This window comes from Caenorhabditis briggsae (genome assembly GCF_000004555.2).
Source record: "Caenorhabditis briggsae complete genome, chrV, whole genome shotgun sequence".
NCBI classification, from domain to species: domain Eukaryota; kingdom Metazoa; phylum Nematoda; class Chromadorea; order Rhabditida; family Rhabditidae; genus Caenorhabditis; species Caenorhabditis briggsae.
In genome coordinates this window covers 11,837,155-11,860,801 of record NC_013488.2, presented here as the reverse complement: position 1 = coordinate 11,860,801, position 23,647 = coordinate 11,837,155, and the positions used below count along the sequence as shown (strand labels likewise).

Here is a 23,647-nt window from a genome sequence, read left to right as displayed (position 1 = left end):
AAGAATTTCAATAAATAAATAACATTTTAGGTGGACAAGAAGCGGTCAAAAATTAGAGATATTTAGTTAATCTGAATCATCATCGGCAGTGAAATCAAACGGCTTGAAGTCGGCTTTCAGCTTGTTCACAAGTTCCGTCTCCTTCTCTTTGGCAAGAACACATGACTTCCAATCGACTTTGTCTTCACAATCCAGGATTGGTGTGGACGCAAGGACTTCTCGTCCGAACTGCAATGGGAATCCTTTCATATTCCTTGTGAACAACTTGGATCCATCGGGAAGTTCTGCCACAAAATATGGACATCCCTCATTGACCATGTCCAGGAGCTACAAGCAAATAATTTTTGAACAAGATTCGATTTTAAAAGCCTTACATTTTCATCTGGACCCATGGTGACTAATTCGAATCCAGCACAAGCGGCAGCCGATGTGAAAGACGACTTCAACGCTTTTGTAGAAGATTTATCAACCATAACCATTTGAACTTGAAGATGTTGAGTACGGAAATTTCTTTCGAAAGTCACTAAAGCTTTTCCTTGCTGTAAAAAGAATAGTCATGAAGATATTTCAACCCTGGTGAACCTTGTTAGCCATCAGTGTGAATACATTCTTAAACTTTTCGATTTCATCTCGAACCTCAACAGGAGCAGCCACTTGAGACTGAATATGTCCGACAGAGAGAACCATAACATGATCTTCTGTGAGTGGCCCTTTTGGCATTGCAGCGTAACAGTGAGTTCCGATAGCCACCACCAAATGCTTCTCGGCGTCCACATTTGAGAGGCAGAACCAGCATGGACCCGCTGGTTGCTTGTTTCGTGGTCCGTCGTCACCTTAAGAAGATATTTAAGAGTCAATTTATAAAACCAGATCGCAGTTAATTTAAGAACGTCCCACAACAATAACTGCCGTAACCTAAAAATTATTGTATTTCCTGGTTTAAAATAAAGTTTTTCACTGCTTTTAGTCGATTTTTATGTTTCTTTGCAAAATTTTTAGACCTTTTTAGGTTTTTCAGCTATTTTTGATAATTCTTTTTGATTTTTCCGAATTTTTCATCTGAAACCTGACAGGATCCTGGAAGATGGTGTTCGCGGAGATTACTGAAGAAAACCATCTATTTTGTAGTTTTCTTTGCAAACACCATCACGTTAAAATACAGATTAAAACTGCTTTCGTCTGAATCTTGACGTGATTGTGTTTGCAAACAGTAATCTACAGTAATCTTCACAAAAACCTTCCCATCAAATTTCGGACAAAAAAACCTGAAAAACACGAGAAAGAACCTTTGAAAATAACTAGAAAACCTAAAAAGGTCTAAAAATTTGCAAAATTCTAATTTAAAAAAAAGTTTTTTCTTCGAAAAAATCGCTAATTTTTCAGAGTATTCAGTTTTAGCGGCAATCCAAAAAAGATGCGAGAACATTCCAGAAGTTTCAAGAAATCGTGAGAAGAAGCGATTTTTCTAGAGAAGCGATTTTTCGAATTTTCTTTTTTGAAAATTTTTTCTTTGTTTCTACATGAATGATTTTTCTTTGTTTCTACATGATGAATCTACATTTTTCTACACTGTGTATGTCATTAGGTCTTTTTTATCGTTTCCAATTAAATTTTAAAAGTTGCAATATTTTTCATTGATAACATTATTCTGTTTCCACCATAAATGTATCAGTGGTTGGCATAACTGAATCTCGTTATAATCCGCTCATAGAGCAGAAACTCGATACTTTTTTTCTTCCAATTTGTGTCCAGTCACAAGTTTTTGATCAGAATCTCTACTATTATTCGAAGAATAACATATAAAAACATCATACATCTTTCTTGGTTTCTCGGGCAACCAGGTGCATATTTGTCATCATTCTCTGAGTTTCTCTTTGTGACCATTAAGACCACATCGAAACAAGACGACTTTGTCATCATCTGAGACGGCATTTTCGTTTTATTTCTCTCCGTCTCCTCTGTATCTATACACTCTCCCTGTTTGCCTAACAACCTAGTTGACCAAAAAACGCACTATATTTGACCGCCTCGTACACGGCAGAGAGTAACATTTTGTTCTCCATTCTCCACGAAAAATGACTGTGAAACGCTTCTGCGACAATCTAACTGTTTCCTCTGATATTCTTGGTGAGCAATTGAAGTTCCGCAATGGAAAACTTGCTCAAAATCGGTTTTTGAAAGCTGCTCTGACCGAGAGAGTCTCAACTTATGATCCGGAGAACCCACAGAAACATGGACTTCCTACTGAATTTATTTTGAATTTGTACGACAAATGGGGACATGGAAAATTTGGAACAATTCTCACAGGAAATGTGCTTGTAGACCCAGTAAGTGTTTTTTTAAAAATATTTTCTATAATAGTTTTCATTCAGACTAATTTGGAGTCTGCTGGAAACGCCATAATTTTCAAAGAGGGCGATGGAGAAGAGAGAAGAGCTCTTTTCTCGAAATGGGCAAAGAACATGAAACAAGACGGAGCTCTTGCCGTCGTCCAGTTGTCTCATGGTGGACGTCAAACACCAATCACTGTGGAACCAAATCCATGGTCTGCATCTGATGTGAAACTGAGCGGAGAACGTCGTTTCACTGCGTTTGGACAGCCAGTTCCATTGACTGTTGAACAAATCAAAACCCAAGTTGTCGACAGATTCGTCTACGCTGCTAAATTCGCTCATGAGACCGGATTCGACGGAGTTGAATTGCATGGAGCTCACGGATATCTTTTGGCTCAGTTCACTTCTCCTACTACTAACAAGAGAACTGATCAATACGGTGGTTCTATTGAAAACCGACAGAGAATCATCCTCGAGATATACGATGCCATTCGAGCAGAAATTCCAGCGTCTACTGGTTTCCTAGTTGGAATCAAAACCAATTCAGTTGAGTTCCAAGAGCAAGGAACAACTGTGGATGATGCAAAGGAGATGTGCCAGGTTTATGAAGACAAGGGATTTGATTTTGTCGAGCTGTCAGGTGGAACATATGAGAAGCTGGCTTTCCATCACATGCGTGATTCTACTCGTAATCGTGAGGCATTTTTCTTGGAGTTTGCTGAGAAAGTAAGTAAAACATTCCGTGCGGGAAAGATTTTTTCAATCAGCTGTTTTCAGATTCGTCCAGTTTTCAAGAATACCATCGTTTACTTAACTGGTGGATTCAGAACTGTCAAGGCTATGGTGGAAGCAATCGAAAATGGAGCAACTCAAGGAATCGGACTCGGTCGTCCAATCACTGCGGAACCAGATCTTCCCAAAAAGATTTTGGAGGGATCTGTAGCATCTTCAATCAAGAATGCCCTTGATGAGAATGATTTTGGAATTACCAACTTGGCAAGTAACACTCAGATGCAGCAGATGGGAAGAAATTCGTACCAACAGGCAAGCGAAAAGTGAGTTGTTACACTCACTGTTTCATAAAATTAAAGAATCCCTTTCCAGCCCAACATACGGAATCAGCAACTTCTCTGATGAGGAAACAGTCAAACGATACAGAGAAGCACTAGTGGAATACACCGTCTCTATGAAGACAATGGCTTCTCAAAACAAACCAATTCACGGAGTTCTCGTTTTCGAAGGAATTCAACAAGCCTAATTATTTTTCTAGCCTCAATCTCTTCTTCCATATTTTTGTCAAATAATAAAGGTCTCACCTCCATTATTATGCCGTTTTCTTCCTCCCCCATCTTCAGGCCCTCCCATTTCAAATCTATATTGAGAGCCTTCTGGTCGCTGTCCTTTTCCATTCATTCGATCCAGAGTTTCCCTGAAAGGGGGGACAGTAAAAAATGGGGATATTCAATGACACAGGAACTTTAACACTTACTTAGCAGCCATTTCTTCTAGCAATTCTCTGTAGGGGAACTCCGATGCGTTGGGTGGTTGTGCTGTTAGTTCTTCCTTTTCCATTTTTCTCATTGGTTTAACATTGCATGCGTACAACCACTTTTGCTTCTCAGGATTGTTAACAGGAGCAAGTCCTATAAACAAAGGTGAATAGTTTTTAAATCTATGATTTCAACGTACCAATAAATCTTGTTGTATGCCTAGCTGGTTCTAGAAGCACACGATGGTTTCTATAGGGCTGCCTCTCGTAGTGGACGCCAAGTCCAGCGAAATGATAACGTGGTTTTAACTGAGAAACGAGCTTCGAGAGTAAAACTGATCCAGCGACAGGCTTACTCGGTTGGTTGTGTGAATGGCGAGCCACTTCAGCAGGCCACATTGAGGTTAAAAGAATGTCTGTTCCCGAAAAACCAACTTGGGTTCCAAGTGGAACGAGCAATTCGTCGATGTCAGATTTATCGAAACAATTCATTTCTTTTGATGTTCCTTCAACACCACTCAGATAGGCGATTTGCAAACCAGATGCAGTGTTTAGCAATCCTTTCTTTCCAAGGTAAGTTAGATTAGCAGAAAATTCGATTGATTCTTCCGGATAGAGATAGCTATACCGAGGGTTTGATGGTCCTGAAGTAATAAAATGTTCGCCGTTCTAAATATAAAAAACCGAATACCTAGAATATATGTTGGTATTGGGAACTCGATATTTCCATTGATGACTTTCTCATTCGCTTCGTCATCGTCTCCGAAAAATTCTCCGACGCAGAACAGAGAATCGAACGGACCATTCTGAAAATGTTTCGAACATTTTCATGTTTTTTTTTCAAACTTTGAAGCATACCTTTTTCTCAGTCACTGTTAGTTTTTTAATCAAATCGACAAAATTTCCGTTAACATCTCCACAGCATAGTATTTTCGCTTGTTGTGTGACCATCTGGAAAGAAAATTAAATAATCCAGTAAAAATAATTGAATTTCATAGTAAAAAAGACAAAAAACATCAAGTAGACAAGACTTGTTTCATTCTTTCATGTTCAAAACGTTTTCGGAGAAGTCCCGTAAATCGACATGACTGCGGATTTTTCTAGTCCACTTGTGCGTATTCCAGGCCGCCTGTGAAGGTTTTCGGCGCGTATTCAAAACATGGTGTCTTTCCGTCGTACAAAACTTGACATTTATTACATCTTTGCATCGGCTAATTCATTGGATCACAGATATCTTTCACGATTTTTGGGAGTACTGGCTCATCTAATCAATAATTACAAATAAGGTTGAAAAATCAGAAAAAAAACAGTTTTTCAAAGACACAATCATGTTTTCAAAGAGTTGCTAACAAGTACAGTGCTTCGAAGAAGAGATGTAGGTGGAGGAGTGGTTGGAATTTTGAGTGGGAGAGGAGCAAAGATTTGACTAGTTGTTATCACTGATGATGGAGGCTGTGCTGTTAGAAGAGATGCTGCTGGGGCAACTGGGGGGAGAGGGATTGGAATCTGTAAATATAAAATTCATTCAGAATCTTGCAGACCATGTTTTAACGAACAGTGATAGATGTAGATGGTGTAGTGAGGATTAACGTCCTGAGCTTATCAGTTTCAGCCCGTAGCTGATCGAGTTCCACACGAAGCAACATGTTCTCATGTTCCAGGTTCGCTGCCCTACACGCCATTTCGTCTTCTTTGATTCTTCGTTGATCACGACTTCTTTTTGCTGCGTCATTGTTCTTTCGACGGCGCTCCCAGTATGCTTCGTCTTTTACTTGATCCTGAAACTTTCGGTTTTTGATTTTAAAAACAGAAGATAATGATGAGTATTTTACCTTCTTCCGTTTTGATTCATTCCTCACGATAACGTTATCTCGACTACTACTTCCACCAGTGGATGTAGGGGATGAGGAATCATGACTACTGCCTCTTGATGAACAAGACTGTAAATATTAAAATATTAAAAGTGTGAAGAAAGTATTTCTACAGTACCTCAGCTTTCTCACTGTTGTTGTTGTTTTGTTCAAATAGTCGTTCCGTAGGATCATAAGATGTTGGCTGAAAAAAGTCGCATGAAACTGGAGCCAAAATAAAAATTAACTTTAAATTTCCAGCCATTCAACGGAAAAGATAACTTACAGTATAAGTGTTTAAATGTAAGAGATGAGAGTTAGATAGGAGAGCTGGATGAATTGGAAGATGAAAAGCTGAGGCATATGGTGACACATCAAATGAAGTTGTTAGAGTTGAAGAATGAGCACAGAGACTCTTGAATGCAGATGGCTCGTGGCATGAAGCCATGAGTAGTTTCAGATCACACTTTGTTGCCTTCCTGAATAGAGAGAAAGTCCGGTGTATAAGTGTGTGTGGGAAGAGAGAAAGTATGAAATTCGAAAACGAAAGTCGTCCTCTCACTGACCTAATTCTCTTGATTTCACTGCTTCCCGTTGCGCACCCTCCCGCAAAAGGGGTCATCGGTCGTCAGACGGTCCGAAGAGATAGAATGGGTGGGCGATCCGACGATCCGTCCCAGTGCGTACGCATTATGCAATGTTGTGTTGGTACGGGTCGGAACGAGTGAAAGTTGCGTGAAAAGGAAGCGGTCGGATTTCTGACTGAATGACCGATAGAGAATGACCAACACCAGCTAATTGTTCAAGAGATGCGGATGATGATGATGAAGGGGAAATTTTCTAGAAAGTTCTTGTGAACTATGAACTCGGGATTAGGCAAATTGCACTAGGAAAATGATGGATGCTTGGAAAGAGGATACTGTAGACTACGGTAATGACCTGTTAGTGTATTAATAGAAGATAGAAACTAATAAGTGACATAGTATGATTTCGGACAAAAAATACACCGTTTTTACATCTTATGATTATTTCTGTAGAATCAAAAAAATGGACATTTTTTCGATAAGCTTCACATTTTCTGAAAATATGTAGTAAACTAAAACATAATGTATGAAACGTTCATTTTAAATGGATTCGTACAAAACAGTCGTAGACTACAAGTTTATGGATTTTCAGAATTTGCTAATCCCAATTTTAGTGTTCCAGATTTACAGATTTTCAAAAGTTTGCACTTTCGGTTTCTGAATCTAAGAATCTCAGAATTTCAGAATTTCAGAACTTCAGAATTTCAAAATTTCAGAATTTCAGAATTTCAGAATTTCGGAATTTCAGAATTCAGAATTTCAGAATTTCAGAATTTCGGAATTTCAGAATTTCAGAATTTCAGAATCTCAGAATCTCAGAATTTTCGTTTTTCAGAATTTAAGGATTTCTAATTTTTAAAATTTTTCGACTTTCAAAATTTCAGAATCTCATAATCTCAGAATCTCAGAATTTCTGAGTTTCTGATTTTCAGGTTTTCAGAATTTCGAAAGTTTGGAATTTCAGACTCTCAGAATTTTCAAAAATCGGAATCCCGGAAAATGCTGAATTTTTGGGATTATCTTCATCTATAGATTTTTGTTGATCCATGCAGTTCGATAGAAACAGAACATAAAAATATAAAAATCAAAGATTTTCCTCTCAAAACAGGATGGTTAAATTTTATTCCAAAGATCCTTAATTTTTCCGTAATTCCGGATTCCGTTCCGCACAACCTTGCTACTCATGCTTCTTCCAATCATGTGCTGTTCCTCACTTAATTCCCGAAAAAGGACATATGATGTTCAATTAGCGAAATCAAGAAATAAACGAGTTTTTGGTTGTGAAACTTCTCGTACGTATCATATGTTATGTGACTTTTATTAGTCACGAATTCGGAAGAAACAATACATAACATTCAATGTTTCAATGCTTATGAGACAATGTTCTGACTCAAATCATTTCCGTTGTATAAAAAAATCTAAAAACAATCAACTGTTAGAATTCTCTCCAAAAATTACAAAAAAATTTTCGTTCAAACTTTAGTGATAATATCAATCAAGGGGAGCCAGTAAATAAAGATCAAGTGGTGTTATGGAAGAGTCAGTTTACACAAGTAAGGCGAGGTTGCCGAAAAGCGTACAAACGGCGGCTGAAGATTTAAGAATTGGCAATAACTTTCGTCTGTAAGCAAATGGGGAAAGAATTGTGAAAAAAAAGTATGGAAGGCAATCATTAGCAATCGGATCATAATAAGAAAAAACTATTTTTATTTGTTCATTGTTCTTTAAAAAATTTTTATTCTAGAAATCAAACAAATGTTTCTATTTGCTTACAGACGAACTTTATAGCCAAGCACGTCTTCTGGTTGTTGCGTTTTGAAGCTGTCTGCAGAAATCTCTGACTTGAAACCTTCGGTTTTCTTGAAATCCTCTAACTGAAGTAGATTCGAAGGATCAGGCTTTTTTTAAATAAAAATTTTTCCAGAATTCGTATAATATAAACGGACAGAATTTTTTGTTATGAATAGTGTTAATACTAGTACGATAATCTATAAAATCTGCCATTTTTCTATATTTGCCCAACTTTCTTTATATATTTTTCTATTTCAGGAGCTTTTCCTTCGAACATTTTCGAGCAAACAATTCAAAAAATGATGGTGAAACTATTCTTCATTGAATCTTCCTTTGAGCAGGACCATGCGGTTTCCCTCCGTTCTAGTTGTGGAATTAATCATATTTTTTGGTGTTTATGTTGGCCATGTGAGTTCTTTTTTGGATTTTCGTCTCAATCAAATGCTCGTTTTCATAATTCTAGGTGGATGGATGCCACACTGTTCGAATGTTCCCAAATATTCAAAATTTTCCATTGTTCAATGAATTCTCTCCAATCCTTTCCCAGATTCCACTTTTTGCTTCTTTGGTTCCACGACCTCCACCAGTTCATAAAGATAATGTGTTTGTGATTCATGCTCCATTTAAAAAAATGAATGATACTTCAGAATCAAAACTGGAAATTGTGCTGGAGGAGAAATCATAATAATTACCGTATTTCCTTGGAGAAATGCAACAGTTGAGAGGAATATGAGACATATGGATTATGAGCTAGGCAGACTGCAAAAGTATTCTGGGATCTCGACAAACGAATTTTGTCCGGAAATCACTAAAACTCCAATGTGTGTAGCTCGATTTTCAGCTCTAGGAATTTCAGAAACTTATACAGCAATACGATTATGAGAATTACAGAAAAATTTAACAGAACTTCTGAAAAAAGATTTTGGGACTCCTATTTTCGAATTCAAAAAGTGTTCAAAAGATCTTTACAGACAACACGGATCAAACTTCGCCGTTGTCTATCGTTTCCCTTACTTAACTTCGACTTGTGATCGTGTTCGGCTGTTCGTTCGGAATGCGGTATCGTGGAGTTCAGAGGTTTAAAATTATTTGGGAAAAATTCATTTCCAATTTTTTTCAGGTCAGCCGAGCTCGAGTGATTTGCGAATGCGATAAAATCGTCGATCTTGTACGTCAGTAATGCCTTACTAGACCGCTATCCTTGACCAGTAACAAATAAATATTTGAAAATGAACCTTTTTCTATTTACCCTCTTGGTTTGAATTGTTTACAAAGTAATACTTGGTGCCAGCCCAAAGAAGTATGTGTGCTGTCCAGCTAATGAAATATGTACTCTTGTTAGTCAAGGTGTACTAATTATCTTCGTTCATATTCTATGTTTCAATTTTTGTTTTTTTTTTTATTTTGCAGTTTCACGGTACATTCCGCCCACTGTCCCCGATTTCGTCACCCTTCGAGCGTCCCTAACCAGGCGGTCTTACTACGGTCGACAAGGGAAAAGTCCGCAGAGTACGCAATGACAGCTGACGGCGCGAAAAAGTTTTTTTCTCGAAAATGCCCGCTTTTTGAGAGTTCTTGGTGGGATCTTCGTTTCACTCCTTGCTGAAAACCGGTTTTTGTGCACGGGTTTGAATTATTGAACAATTATGTGCGTTTCCGGTGTTTGAAAGATCTCTCTCTCTCTCTCTCTCTGCTTATCGGTAGTAGATCTACAAGTTGATTATGGCGAGTTGTCTTTTCTGCTCTTCTAAACAGTCATAATTCATGTTATCTAAATCCCTCTGTCGGTAAGTTGGCCGACTGTCAAGGTCATTCGGTTTTTATCCCGCTTGCTCTCTCCTACGTCTCTTCTTCTCATGGGCTCTTTCGTCCACGTCTCGCAGTGCGAGGCCGGCAGTCAACGTGGCCTCTCGTCGAATACGCACCGCCCATCTCCGCTGTGGCGTGCGCTGATTGGTCGGCAGCAGACGTGGGCCAATCGGCGCAAGGCACCTTGAGCAGTGTCTGCCACGCAAGAGACACGTTGACTTACTCTATGAAGTCTGCAGATGGGCTCAACACACCATCAGTTTCAGTTGTGCTCTCATCGGTTCTCGTTTTCAGCTTTTTTCTCTGAAATAGTTTCAGTTTTGAATGTTCCCTTTGCTCGTTACTTTCTTCTATTGTCGCCTATTTCATTTGAATTCAATAACTTACTAATTTTTTCTAGGTTCAACTTGGTGTCGTTTTATCGGAAACGAAATGAAATCACTCTGCCTGCTAGCAATTGTCGCCGTTGTTTCGGCTGAAGTTTACTTCAAAGAAGAATTCAATGACGCTTCTTGGGAGAAGAGATGGGTCCAATCTAAGCACAAGGATGACTTCGGAGCATTCAAGCTCTCCGCTGGAAAGTTCTTCGATGTTGAGTCCCGTGATCAAGGAATCCAAACCAGCCAAGATGCCAAATTCTACTCCCGTGCCGCCAAGTTTGACAAGGAGTTCTCCAACAAAGGAAAAACTCTCGTCATCCAATATACTGTCAAGCACGAGCAAGGAATCGATTGCGGAGGTGGATACGTTAAGGTAGATTGAACTTCGTAGAAAATATAGAATCAATACATTTACTTCTTTCAGGTCATGAGAGGAGATGCCGATTTGGCTGACTTCCACGGAGAGACTCCATACAATGTCATGTTCGGTCCAGATATCTGCGGACCAACTCGCCGTGTCCACGTCATCCTCAACTACAAGGGAGAAAACAAGCTCATCAAGAAGGAAATCACCTGCAAGAGCGACGAACTCACCCACCTCTACACTCTCATCCTCAACGCCGATAACACCTATGAAGTTAAGATCGACGGAGAGAGCGCCCAAACCGGAAGCCTCGAGGAGGACTGGGACCTTCTTCCAGCTAAGAAGATCAAGGATCCAGACGCAAAGAAACCAGAGGACTGGGACGAGCGTGAGTACATCGATGATGCCGAGGACGTCAAGCCAGAGGACTGGGAGAAGCCAGAGCACATCCCAGATCCAGATGCCAAGAAGCCAGAAGACTGGGATGACGAGATGGACGGAGAATGGGAGCCACCAATGATCGACAACCCAGAATACAAGGGAGAGTGGAAGCCAAAGCAGATCAAGAACCCAGCTTACAAGGGCAAGTGGATCCACCCAGAAATTGAGAACCCAGAGTACACTCCTGATGATGAACTCTACCTCTACGAAAACTGGGGAGCCATTGGATTCGATTTGTGGCAGGTAAGAATAATACAGTCATTATTTAAAATAGTTGATTTCATTCGTGTAATTTCAGGTGAAGTCTGGAACCATCTTCGATAACGTTCTCATCACCGACTCTGTCGAAGAGGCTGAGGCTCATGCCGCCGAAACCTTCGACAAGTTGAAGACCGTTGAGAAGGAAAAGAAGGAGAAGGCCGACGAGGAAGCCCGTAAGGTCGAAGAAGAGGCTCGTAAGAAGGCTGAGGAGGAGAAGGAAGCCAAGAAGGACGATGATGAGGAGGAGGAGAAGGAAGAGGAGGAAGGACATGACGAGCTCTAAACGCCTCGTTCGTATCAACTCTACTCGCTTCGTGTTCCATACCAACACCGCCCACCATCACAATCCCACTCCCCGCACATTCAAGTCTCTCCTATTCTCTCGGGTTAAATGATTGTTTTATTTATTTATTGAGCATCCGCTCTGGCTTATTGCTCGCTTGTTTTTTTAATTAATAAAAATTGATAAATATTTTAAACGTTTATGTCATAAGCAATCGTACGAGTAGGAAGAGATATCAATAGTATTGCTCATCAGCGTGCCGTCGTTCGAACCATTCTTTGAGCCATTGTGGTGCAGGTTGCTGGCATTGGTCCATAAAAACGTATAAAGCATCGACAATCTGAGCAGAACGTGGGTTCATGAGTGTATCATGGTCAATCAAAACTGTAGCTTTTCCTCCGAATCCATCTCGCCCAACACGCCCGATTCGGTGTTTGTAGGTGTCGAAATCAGAGGACATCTCCATGATGATGGTCTGAAGCAGGGCAGATTTATCTTTCAAGTACTTTCAAAATTGCAAGAATATTGATTTTTAAATATTTGCAGAACCCCTGATTTGCACCCGGCTGGAGTAGGTTGGCCTGTGAAGGTCAAAATGGACAAAAATGCGTAAATTCCGGGCTCCAGAATTTTCGCGATGCCGTAAAATGCTCACATGCTTTATCGAAGACACATCGATTCCTCGAGACATAATGTTTGTACACACAATCCCATGAATACGTTTGAATTCCAAGTCATTGATCGTAACTTCTTGTTGACTTTTGGTGATCGTTCGACAGAGAGGACGGAAATTGTATCCCAAAAGACGAAGAGCCATCGCGACCTGTAAAAAATTAGGGAATGTTATTTACAGATTTAAAAATAAGTCCATCCACCTGTGCAACTCTCTGAATAGTCTCACAAAAAATCGCAATCGTCTCTTTATACGGTCCTTCTTTTTTACAATCAGTTGTCTTCAGATCTTCGTTGATCAATCCTCTGATAATATTCATTTTCTTAATCCAAGTATGTGAGGTTAAATCTCTTCCAGGCCTGTCTAGTCTGATGACATGTTGTGTGATATATCCCGGCATTGCAGGGCAATGTACCAGTTTCCATGGTTTACCTCCGAACATTTTCATTTGTAATGGCGTAAGTGTGATCGCTGCGTCCCTGTCGCGCTGAAATGTTGCCGAGAAGAAGCATGACTGAAGTTCTCGGACAACTTCTTCCTTCATTTGATCCAGAATCCACTCGACGTCCATTCCAAACGCAGCTGTATCGATCATTTTATCTGCTTCGTCGAGAATCATCATTTTGAGATTATCCAAAAGAACGTCTCCAGATTCGACTGTGGCCTTCAATTTTCCCATGGTACAAAACACAATATCACATGAATCTGAAAGGATCTCAAATTAGATTTCTTAAGTGTTTGTGGAGAAAACCTGCGGTAAATCGGTGTTCCGCGACAAGCATGTCAACTTTGATATCATGAATCGGATTCACTCCATCCATGCATTTCAGCCCAAGAATCAGTTCGCATCGTCCAAATAATTGTTTGACAAGAGTTCCCGTGTTTGCCATGATCAATACGAAAGGCGATGGTTTCGTTGCGACTGTTTTGCATTTTCTTCGCTCATCCATAGCTCTTTCTATAGCAGGAATTAGAAAAGCATACGTTTTTCCGATTCCTGTCGGTGCTTCTACCATAAGACCAACTCCATCTCGAACCGTTCTGATTGACTTACGCTGAACGGCGTTCAGCCGTTCCACTTTCACCTTTTGCAGGTTGTTGAGCAATCGTTCATCGATCAAACTTTTTCTAAGCTCTTTCTCAATGTCGTAATCGCTTGGTTGGTCAGTCGTATCATGATTGTATACGTTTACGTTTTCCTCACAGAAAACATCGATATCCGTGGAATCGACTTTCGATGAGGCGACTACATCCCGATCCCTATGACGGTCTCTGACGTCTGAAAGAATTTTGTTAAGTTTTCCATTATCCAAGAAGTTAATTACTTCTCGCATAAGACTTTTGATCGATTTCGGAGAAGTTCAAAATTCGATCAAACTGAAGAGGCGCCACATTGCCTTCGTAAATCGGCTCTGCGATTGCTGAGGGACTTTCTTCATCGCTTTCTGGCTTATTCCAAGGAGTTGGCATCTGTAAAACCGGAAAAATCATACTTGCAGAATCGCCCGGCCCGGTCCGTCGAAATTGGTGTGACCCGCCTGGCCGACCCGTTGTTTGCATAGAAGCTGACTTTTTGAAACTTTTTTCGAAAATTCGAAAAAGAAAACTCTGGCTTTGTAGTTTTCCTCCATGTTTGAAAGGATATCCTTTTTTAATTCTCCCCTTATAATTAAATATTTTCCCCTTATATTTAAAAAAGACTCTCAATTTTCAGTTGGAAAACTGTTGAAGGCGGGCCGGGCTGGGAGAATTCTTAAGACTCCACCGATTACGAGGAGGGGGTTGTCTCTGAGGAACCGATTCAGAAGAAAATTTCGAATCACAAGCAAGATATCAATTTTTGGATATAAATCAACAAATGATTTTGTTTAAGCTCAAGAAAAAGAAAGAGGAATCAAATTTCATAGTATTATCAACCATTACAAATATGAATCAAAAACACGAATGACAGAGAAATACTTGTAATAGTTTTACATAAATCAGTGATGGCACATTAAAATATCGAGAAATTCAGGAAGGAGTTTCTTTCGAAAGAATCGCGTAGTCCAGTCCAGAGTCATCAGAAGGGCATGTCACATCGCTCACGTATCCGTGTTTGTGGAAAAAACCGAGCGATGGCGCGTTGTAGAGAAACACTGTAGCCATCACTTTGGCCATGTTCGTTCTGAATACAACTTTATTGCATGAGGTTATTCTAGATCTATTTACCTAGCAGATAATCGCTCCAGAGTATCGAGCATCATACTTCCGATTCCCTTGTTTTGATAAGCGGGGAGAATTTGGAGCTCCCAGCAATATGCCACAGGAATATTGTGATCGACCACGAATCGGTAGGTTGTGTAGCCGATTTTTTCACCTTTTGAATTGATAGCGATGATGAACCGAGACGTCGTTGCGCGTAGTTCGTTTCGCTTCGAATTTTCATCATATCCCCATTGTGACTTCTGATACATGTCTAGCATATTTGCTTTGAACAAAGCATACACCCATTCGAAATCTTCGTCGCTTAGATGGGTTGCCCACATGTATTCGAATGTAATTGTCTCACTGAAAATTAGAAATTTCTGGAGGACAAGAAACACGGCGTTGAAGACAACGAGACCCCGGAAATTCCGGGGAAAAAAAACTCCGGAGAAAAGTGGGCGGAGTCGGGGGCGGAGCCTAAATTGCAACCCTGGCACGGTTTTGCCGCATGGTTTTTTAGCACATTCGGATGCGGTCATGAGAAGAATTTCCGGGGTCTCGAAGACAACGACGAAGTTTTGAAGTTGCCAGTCGGAAAAGAGCTCGCAAAGAATTTTTATTGAAACTACCCGAAAGACATATTGATAAGGTTAAAACTTACCCATCAGTGGTGGTGCTTCGTGGAGTCTCACAATCCAGTTTCTCAACTGGCTTCATCAGCTGACTAGCTTTTTTGACCAGCTTTTTAGAATCTACTGGCATTTTATGATGACTCCACCTGTAAGAAGACAATTTATGAAATCGGATGAGGGTGAAATAGTCTAGGATTTATCGATAAAACAGAATGGAACATGGATGAGGAGGCATCACTGCGGCATAGTTTTTCATAAATTTTCAACACGAAAAAAAAATATTTTATTCCCCCTAACTGTGGATAGTGCACTTTTGCGTCACAGTGTTTGCACACTTTTTAAAAATTTGAAATTTCTCTTTTTCTGGTCAGAGAAATCGGAAGGGTTTCTCGGCCGGAGAGGAAGAAACCGTCTAAAATGAAACTAAAACTGGAAACCGATGAAATAAGCTTCCTTATAAAGTTAAAACAACCAAAAAGAAGCAAAAATAAAAAAAAAACTGTCGAGATACAGTATCGAAGGTACAAAAAACTGGCAAATACTCATTAGCTTGATGATCTTTTGCTAAATGCTCACTTGCTAAATATGCTTATAAGCTAAACTCGCTCATTTGCTAAAATAGTCTCACTTGCTAAATTTCATTTTCTAAATTTTGATCATTTGCTAAATAGAGTACTTGTTCAAATTGCAGGCTTAGGCTGAATCTCCTTACTGGAAAACAGGCGTTTTAGCCTAAGCCTTAAATACAAAACAAAAACAGGAATATTCTGAAAAAAGTTCAGTAAAAAGTACTGAAATTCCCAAATAACAGTAAAATTTCCACTTTTTCATTTTTAGCAAATGATCAAAATTTGGCAAAGGAAATTTAGCAAGTGACACGGTGAGTTTTTCACTACCGAAGGAAAACAGTCTGCGACGTTTAAAAGTACAACGGACAAAAAAAATCTGATTCATTTTTTTACTATATATTCTTCATAAAATTTACTAAAAATTTATGGAACAGAAAAAAAAGTTATGGACTAGAATTCGAGAAAAAAAATTCCAAAGTTGAAGCAGTGGTAGTGAAAAACTCACCGTGAAGTGAGACTATTTTAGCAAATGAGCGAGTTTAGCTTATGAACATATTTAGCAAGTGAGCATTTAGCACAAGATCATCAAGCTAATGAGTATTTGCCCAAAAAACTTTAGCTGTTTTCGCTGGACCAAAAATTCTTGAAGCGGCTAATACATGTTTTGAAACAGATTCGTAAACTCAAAGTTCATCTAAAGATGCTCACTCCACTAAAAATAGAAATCTTTGAAAAAGGTTTTCGGATTTTCCGGAACATAGCGCAGTCTGATATAAAACACAGATCATTCAAGAAAACATTAACCTAAAATCCGAATTAAGTAATTCAACGGTAATGTGGAACTATAGAAGTATTCATTTGAAGAAGTAGAAGTACGGGAATCAATTTTATTTGTAGATTATGAAGCTCAACATAAAAAAGAAGTTTAAATTGCAGCATCGCCGGTTGACTCTTTTGGATCCTCCACACTTTTCAATGCTGTTGAATCCTTTTTCACACTTTCTGAAATATAAAATTGCTAATCAATTTAGCAAAACCAGGGACACTGACTTATCGATCCTCCTTGTGGTCCGGTTGGTCCTTCAGATGCCAAGTCGGTGATATTCCCCATTTGGGACGTCGTCGTCGTGACTGCGGCATCAATAATCTCACTCTTTGGTTTACTTGTTTTTTTCAATGACACATTTGACTCCTCATTCTTGCGCATCTCCATCAGTAAAGTTTGCTCGATATCTTTCAGGGTTGGATTCGTAGTCACACCGATTTCATTTCGGATTTCATGTTCTGAAAAAAGAGTTGAGAAAAATACAGCGGTCTGAAAAACTTACTGCAACTGCATATAGAAAAGAAGCATGTGAACAAGAAAGGAATTAGATACAAAGCCATAAAGAACCAAGAGAAGATGTGATTGTTGGAAGTGGGCAAATGATCATTTTGATTTGCTTTTAACTTTTGTCGTGTAGCTCCGACTTGTCTTATAGTTGGTGTTTCCATCTTGGTCCCGTTTCCGTAGGACAAGCGATCAGCAAGCTTTCTGAACCCGGATAGAACGCATTGACTTACTCTGTAATATTGGTATTAGATTCACAAACGCGGATTATGAAATTCAAACTTATGTGGACTTCTAATCGAACAGCTGTTTCGAACAAATTTCTGGTTCCCAGCAGATTTGTAGAAGAGATTCTGAAAGAAAATAAGAGAATAAATAATTACTGTAGACGAGCTTACATAAGTTCTCATAATCAATATGCTATTGTCTTTGTCTATACTATCATGATAACAGTAATCTTCTGAGCAATACATTTTTATATTCAGTTTATCTTGGATCGGACATTCCACATCGATGGCCAACCTAGTATTTTTTGGAAGTTGGTGTAATGATTTTTTCCTGGTTTTTTGCGATGAACTTGACAACTGTTCAATTCTGAAATCGGTGCAGTTGATTCTCAAAGAGAATTCCTTAGGACGCCGACCTAAAAATAAAACAAAGATTCTCAAATCGCGAGACACAAAACTCACTAGGAACTGCGAATGGAATATTTTCAAATCCCTTCAAAATACAATCCACTTTGTTCAAATACTCGGAATCTTTGATTTGGTCATCCACTTTACTTGTTGGATCGCGACGCCATTGGTATATGGATTCAGCCATTGTTGCAGTATTGAGGCATCCAGAAAAATACTTTTTGATACAGTAACATGTGATGTACAGTGTTCCAGACTTTGATTTTCCATTGACATCTTTTAAGGACACATAACATTGGGGAGTTTCAAAGTTTTCGAATTCAATGTGTTCGAAAATATTATTGTATTTTTTCGAGTTGTTAGAATTGACGGATTCGTACGATGGGTCGGATAGAGAACATGTTTTTTCGGTCAATTTGAATGTGGTGATACAATCCTTAATTTTCAGGATTACGGTAGATAATTTCAGATTAAAATAAGACAACGCACTTTATCTTTTTGACAGGTTATTGACATAGATCCGCTGAGAAAAAGAGCAAATATGAGCAACTGAAGCACTGGAAACATAATTCACTGTGTATTGGATAGAACTGATGAGTGGCATCTGGTTTTCATTAGCATTCAGGATTTTTTTCAGTTCAGCGAAATAGCCTCACGTTGCTTTAAGCGATTAACGCTTGTAAAAAATTTGATAACTATGTACACAGCCAAAGGGACACTTTTGAAAAACTGCTAAATGACTGCTGAAGAGTAGCAAACTGGCGAATGACTGCTAGTTGGCAGCCGAAGAACGACCGACGGGCTATCGACGGACTGTTGACGGACAATCGGAACAATGTGGAAAACCGACTTCAAAGTTTTGATTAGAAATAGTTTTGGCAGAAAACAATGTTTTTTCGCACATCGGACCACTTTAAAAAATAGATTGTGTAACGACTGCTTAATGACAGTCGAAGGGCACAGACTGGCGACGGACCGAATTTCTGCAGAATGAAAATTTTGATAAACATGACTTTTAAAATTATCAAAGTATAAAAGTCAAAGAGGACTCTGGGATTCTTAATTATTCATTATCATAAGTGTTTATGGTATACAAGTCTCTGCAAAACCCTCCCTATTATAGATTAGAATCTAGTATGAATTTTTTAAAGACCCGCCTATTTTCTAAGAGCTGCAAACTTGTTTGACTCTTCAATCTTTGAGTTTTCTGACTTCTTTTTTTTTTCATAAGAAGCTTTTCAATTATGCGTGCCAAATCGGAAAATTTGATTTCCTGAAAAGCAAAACCTTATAATTTAATTGGAGTGTGGAGCGAAACATTCATGTACTTTTACTGATCTCTATTGTGGCTTATTAGGAAACGTTTGTAATTTCGGAAATGAGTTTTTTGCCCGAGCAGTCAATTTTGACTCGATCTTTTGATGAGTGGATCAATCTAATTTATGATAATAGAGAGATGTGTAAGAAACCAGCTCCTATTGGATATAATATGAGTTTGACCGGTGCTCATTTGGTAGCATTTCCTATTTATGTCATGGCCTTTTATACTTTGTATGCGGAAAAATCTCCGAATTTTAAAGTTTATAAAAAATATCTTGCTACTCATGTTGTGAGGTAAGACTCATAAATTAACATGAAACCTGTAATAGAAAGGCACAGGGTCAAGTTTGAGCTAATTTTTCTTGGCTCCTACGCAAGATATGCAATGTGTCAATTTAATAAACACTTCTGATAATATGATAAACAATTTATCAGTTGATCCCCTTCTCTTATCCTTGGTAGGAACTGAGAAAAAATGGCTCAAAGTTAAAAGTTAGGGGACCGTTCTATTACAGGTTTTATTCATTCTCAAAAACCAGCTTCGATTTCAGCAACTTCCTATTTGAACTTCATTTGTCTGTTGTAATGAAACCTATTCTCTATCTACCGTATCCCACTATTCGAATGTCTGGAGCCTTCTTCCTGTCATACATTAATGGTTTCATATCATTCATTATCTTTTATTTCTTCATTGCTTCTACTGGTTGGTCAATTCTAGAACTTCTATATTTTCGATTCAAACTGATATACCAAAGCAATGTCTGTTCCCGTTGGGTCAAACAGTCAACGGCTATTGTTAAAGGGAGTCGTCGGACTCTTGTCGTTTTTTCAGGATGCACATTTTGTTTTTTGGGTCTTTGCATAACAGGAATTTTCGAACAAACCAAGTACAAATTGAAACTGGAGGTTGTTCTAAAAATTTTGCATTTATAATCATTTTTCTATTTTCAGATCATAAATGAGTTTCCTGAACTTCTCTGCACCTCGGCTATAACACTTCCAAAAACATCAAATGCCGGAATAAAACCTATCCATCTTTTCAATGTTTTCGTTCTTATTTCCACGATTGTCGGGACCTTTTTATGTGCCACCATGGGTATCGTTTCGTTTTTAGCCCTTGATGAAATGGTACGAGAGTCTCGATCTTCATTGAGAACAATATCAATGCATCGAGCATTTCTAGTCAGTCTTTTCTGTCAAATCGGTGTTCATGGAATAATGATGGGGTTCCCTTTATTCATCTATATTGTTTCCATTTTATTTCACTTCGATGGTAATGGTTAGTTGTAGGAAAACTAGGTCATAAGTAAACTGTTTTATTTCAGAAGTTGGATACGTAGCAATCGTGTTGGCATCTCTCCATGGAGCCATGAGTACACTCGCTATGATTCTGTTCAATCGACCACTGTTTCAAATCGCCAAATCGAAAGCCCAATCTCTTTTTTTCCCAAGAACCATATCTGTTGGTGATGTGTCTTTGGTGTCGAGTAGTTTGACAAGACCTAATGATAGCGTTCAAAACAGGAATTGAATAAAAATGTTTTGTTTCTTCGAATTCTAATAATTAGTAGTTTGGTGGTTACATGGAATGGTGTTAATCTCGAAAAGGCCTCATTTTTTGTCGGGGAATTTTGAATGAGAGCAAAAAATATACACAGTTCTATATTTGGGAATGTTTACCATCGGAGGAAGCATTTTATATTCAAGAATTTCCGGGAAAAGTGAACCTTGACCGCTTTTATGGCAATTTTTACTCTCTTTGATTCTATTGGAACATTTTCTAAAGATACATTACTTTCATAATTTTGTAAAACTCGAATCTCATTATACAGAGTGGCACATAATTACCCAGACTCTTCCAAAATTAAAACAATTTATCAGTAAACTGATAAAGTTTTGAATTATTGAGCTGAGGCTCTTCAAAGTTGCTTCATCACACGAAAATCACCACGGCGTGCAAGAAAAATTACATCGTTCATTGTTGGACATTCATTACAATACCTAATTTGAGGAATCGTTTTGGAAACTTCAGTAGCTTTGAATCAAACGTAAAATTATATTTGTACCACTTTTCGTGCTTCCAAGATACATATGTCGAAAGATATACCCGTTTTTAACAGTCCGCGTAACTGCTTATCTTTTATCTGTCCGGGGAACCACCTTGCAATTTTTTCCTTGAAATGAGTCTATTTGAACATTAAAATGAACTGCTGGTAGCAATTTCAACTGGTTTTCCGATTCGTGAGAACAATCGGACTCCAGACATGATACATTCAACAAACTTCATCAAGATCAAAAGTTTCCCAATTGGATTATTCATAATTTTGTCCCCCAGGTCAAAAGATAATTAAATTGTCGGAAATAGGTCTTTTGAGAACTTTGACTTCAGAAATAGAAAAAGAGGGAGTGTATTTTAAGAGAAACAAGAACGGTTCAAAAAAAAAGATTCGAAGCATGAAATTGGCAAATTCGAAAGTTTCGTTTCAATGTTCATTTTTTTCTTCAAGGAAGAATCTTCAACACGTACGCAGTTTCAACTCACAATCTCACAACCAAAATCTTCAAAATCTTCTGGAAACTCGAATCGGAATACAAAAGAAAGAAAGCCTGACACGAACGTATCTGTCTTTTTTCCAATACAATAACACGTCGTCTCGTATCCCTCTCCGCTTCATCTTCTTAGCATAAAACGCGATTCCTGTCGTGTCTTCTGCGTTGCTTCATCTTCCTTAGCTTCTATCCATTTCTTCATTCTCCCTGCACTTTCCATTCCGTCTCTTTTCGGTTTCTTCTCATTTTTCCTGGCCTTTTGATAAAGCCCGCCCATTATTCTTCTCTGTCTCCTCTTCTTTCACCTCTTTTTAGTTTCATCCTTTCCGAATCCTCACCGTTTTTTTCGTATCCCACTCTTTGGCAGTTTTTTTCGTCGAGTTCAGAATAGATCCGATTCTAATCTACTGCCAGTTTGAACGCACCCGTTTATAACACAAAAATTTCATTCGTTCTTCACTTCATTTGTCATCTCAAACACTTTTAAAATTTGCCTCAGTTTTCAGCAGAATGATCCAAGCATTACTTCTGCTTGCTTCGGTTCTTGGAGCGTCTGTATATTATTGGCAGCACAATAAAGAATGGTCATACGTGCAAACATTGGATGGAATTGATCGAGGAGAAATTATACTTCCGAATTACAGTAAGTCAGATTTTCCCACATTTTTTTTGAAATTTTAGTCTTTCAATCTTTCAAACTGTACGTTCACTAAAACGAATACTTACCGTAATTGCTCTAATAGAAGCTCATGAAATCCGTTAACTTTGAGCTTATAAATCTCGGTTGCTGTGAAAGGTATCAAAATGTTGTCAACTGACAACATGATTATCATAACATGATCAATACTTTGTCAGTTGACGACTTTCTGATATCTTTTACTGAAACCGAGATATATGGGCTCAAATTCGACAGTATGGGTGGCCTTCGATTTGAGTGTTTACAGTATTTTTTCTACATTTTTAATCATTAGTTAACAAAGTATTCACTTTTGATTTTGTATTATCATTCAGCTGGAAATTCATATTCCCCCAATTTCAGACGTTCACCCCATCCTCTATAACGAATGCGTATGGCCCATACTAGATCCCTACGAGCCGGATATTGTAAAGTATCTCAAAAATCGAAAGTGAGTTTTTTCTACAGTAATCCCAAGAATCCAAAAGATCAGAACACACATATCATGTCCACCATTTCAATTTCTCTTTTTTCCTCTCTCACCCACAGCTTTGAAACCCTCCTCCTCTAACGATAAAAACCGCCCGACTGTAAGGTCTAGCCACATTTTCTCCCGCAGTCTAATCTTTTGTCCCTTTTATGTTCATGTATTTTTCATTACAAGAAATGCCAAAAGCAAACTTGTTGGTTGGTTGATGAATGAGAAAAGCATGGATTCTTAGGATAGGACTGATCTAGGGATAAAGATGAGAAGGGAACAGGAAACCGATGCAACTTTTGTTTTTGTTGCGTTTCGATTATCGAATCCTTATGAGAGAAACGCGGGGGGTAGAGAGATTTATATGAAAGAAGCGAGACTGAAGGTGTCTAAAAACTGATGATGTATATGAGGGATTTTCTCCTAGATGTTCTGGGATCTTAGAACTGGAAAGAAATAGAATGATCTTTGGAAAAAGAATGAAATTCCTCATCTTTTGATATCTACAGAATAAAAGCTTGAAGATTCAAAGTAAAATTTCAGTCAACTGAAAACAAAATTAAGTCATCCAACCCGAAATGTCTCTAGTCCTACATTTCGCGAAAACGCAATAAAAACCGTTAGATTTTGTATCTTCTAGATCTAAAGCATCTCACGTAGCCAGCCATGGAAACAGTTTTAATTTTGTGTCGAATGAGATGTCAAGATAATGAGGGAATCCGGAACAAATTTTGGGTTCCAGTGAAGGGCAAATGATGAAATCAGGATTGAAATTAGTTTCAAAGTTTGGGAGGATTCTCCATATGAAACATTCTGAGCCGATACTCGGTTTCTGTAACCGATATCAAAAAGTAGTCAACTAACTAAATTTTCATTATAATATCAAATATATTTTGTCAGTTGACCACTTTTTGATATCTTTTACAGAAACGAAGATGAATCGGCTCAAAGTTGAAGGTTAAAAGAGGCGTTCTGTTAAAGTGTTTACGGTATTATCCTTGTCAGAGAAAAAAAA

General features: G+C 38.5%; 11 protein-coding genes across 11 annotated transcripts in view; 6 read left to right on the top strand and 5 right to left on the bottom strand.

The window, feature by feature from the left end:
- Positions 1 to 66: 66 nt before the first annotated feature.
- On the bottom strand, positions 67 to 4,773 carry CBG09248 (the record flags this gene model as incomplete). Its single annotated transcript, XM_002636760.1, has 8 exons — positions 67 to 327; positions 375 to 539; positions 583 to 833; positions 3,650 to 3,762; positions 3,823 to 3,976; positions 4,023 to 4,466; positions 4,514 to 4,628; positions 4,681 to 4,773. The coding sequence occupies 8 exons, from the start codon at positions 4,771 to 4,773 to the stop codon at positions 67 to 69; spliced, it is 1,596 nt and encodes a 531-aa protein (XP_002636806.1).
- CBG09249 lies at positions 2,076 to 3,392 on the top strand (the record flags this gene model as incomplete). The annotated part of the gene is made up of 2 exons (XM_045237772.1): positions 2,076 to 3,059; positions 3,111 to 3,392. 2 exons carry the CDS (start codon positions 2,076 to 2,078, stop codon positions 3,390 to 3,392), a joined length of 1,266 nt encoding a protein of 421 aa, XP_045094097.1.
- A 375-nt stretch (positions 4,774 to 5,148) lies between the features above and the next one.
- On the bottom strand, positions 5,149 to 6,120 carry Cbr-atf-8 (the record flags this gene model as incomplete). The annotated part of the gene is made up of 5 exons (XM_002636762.2): positions 5,149 to 5,328; positions 5,379 to 5,600; positions 5,655 to 5,762; positions 5,812 to 5,877; positions 5,959 to 6,120. The coding sequence occupies 5 exons, from the start codon at positions 6,118 to 6,120 to the stop codon at positions 5,149 to 5,151; spliced, it is 738 nt and encodes a 245-aa protein (XP_002636808.2).
- A 2,272-nt stretch (positions 6,121 to 8,392) lies between these two features.
- Positions 8,393 to 9,227, top strand: CBG27129 (the record flags this gene model as incomplete). Its single annotated transcript, XM_045237770.1, has 5 exons — positions 8,393 to 8,455; positions 8,511 to 8,650; positions 8,695 to 8,868; positions 9,019 to 9,124; positions 9,168 to 9,227. The coding sequence occupies 5 exons, from the start codon at positions 8,393 to 8,395 to the stop codon at positions 9,225 to 9,227; spliced, it is 543 nt and encodes a 180-aa protein (XP_045098946.1).
- Positions 9,228 to 10,288: 1,061 nt separating this feature from the next.
- On the top strand, positions 10,289 to 11,585 carry Cbr-crt-1 (the record flags this gene model as incomplete). Its single annotated transcript, XM_002636763.1, has 3 exons — positions 10,289 to 10,609; positions 10,661 to 11,284; positions 11,340 to 11,585. The coding sequence occupies 3 exons, from the start codon at positions 10,289 to 10,291 to the stop codon at positions 11,583 to 11,585; spliced, it is 1,191 nt and encodes a 396-aa protein (XP_002636809.1).
- Positions 11,586 to 11,820: 235 nt separating this feature from the next.
- Cbr-mut-14 lies at positions 11,821 to 13,728 on the bottom strand (the record flags this gene model as incomplete). The annotated part of the gene is made up of 5 exons (XM_002636764.1): positions 11,821 to 12,060; positions 12,241 to 12,408; positions 12,461 to 12,963; positions 13,010 to 13,537; positions 13,584 to 13,728. The coding sequence occupies 5 exons, from the start codon at positions 13,726 to 13,728 to the stop codon at positions 11,821 to 11,823; spliced, it is 1,584 nt and encodes a 527-aa protein (XP_002636810.1).
- A 388-nt stretch (positions 13,729 to 14,116) lies between these two features.
- On the top strand, positions 14,117 to 14,206 carry CBG27128 (the record flags this gene model as incomplete). The annotated part of the gene is made up of 1 exon (XM_045237769.1): positions 14,117 to 14,206. The coding sequence occupies one exon, from the start codon at positions 14,117 to 14,119 to the stop codon at positions 14,204 to 14,206; it is 90 nt and encodes a 29-aa protein (XP_045098945.1).
- A 62-nt stretch (positions 14,207 to 14,268) lies between these two features.
- CBG09255 lies at positions 14,269 to 15,204 on the bottom strand (the record flags this gene model as incomplete). The annotated part of the gene is made up of 3 exons (XM_002636765.1): positions 14,269 to 14,422; positions 14,467 to 14,805; positions 15,104 to 15,204. The coding sequence occupies 3 exons, from the start codon at positions 15,202 to 15,204 to the stop codon at positions 14,269 to 14,271; spliced, it is 594 nt and encodes a 197-aa protein (XP_002636811.1).
- Positions 15,205 to 16,568: 1,364 nt separating this feature from the next.
- On the bottom strand, positions 16,569 to 18,175 carry CBG09256 (the record flags this gene model as incomplete). The annotated part of the gene is made up of 7 exons (XM_002636766.2): positions 16,569 to 16,645; positions 16,694 to 16,927; positions 16,972 to 17,207; positions 17,256 to 17,326; positions 17,372 to 17,616; positions 17,663 to 18,044; positions 18,098 to 18,175. The coding sequence occupies 7 exons, from the start codon at positions 18,173 to 18,175 to the stop codon at positions 16,569 to 16,571; spliced, it is 1,323 nt and encodes a 440-aa protein (XP_002636812.2).
- An 889-nt stretch (positions 18,176 to 19,064) lies between these two features.
- On the top strand, positions 19,065 to 20,459 carry Cbr-srh-10 (the record flags this gene model as incomplete). The annotated part of the gene is made up of 4 exons (XM_045237768.1): positions 19,065 to 19,222; positions 19,480 to 19,834; positions 19,880 to 20,207; positions 20,254 to 20,459. 4 exons carry the CDS (start codon positions 19,065 to 19,067, stop codon positions 20,457 to 20,459), a joined length of 1,047 nt encoding a protein of 348 aa, XP_045094096.1.
- Positions 20,460 to 21,988: 1,529 nt separating this feature from the next.
- CBG09258 overlaps positions 21,989 to 23,647 on the top strand; it is a gene marked incomplete at both ends in the record, with an annotated part of 5,681 nt that continues 4,022 nt past the window's right edge. The window contains 2 exons of the mRNA XM_045237767.1: positions 21,989 to 22,121; positions 22,518 to 22,605. Coding sequence (XP_045094095.1) covers positions 21,989 to 22,121; positions 22,518 to 22,605 — 221 coding nt within the window. The remainder of the gene's footprint in view (positions 22,122 to 22,517; positions 22,606 to 23,647) is intronic.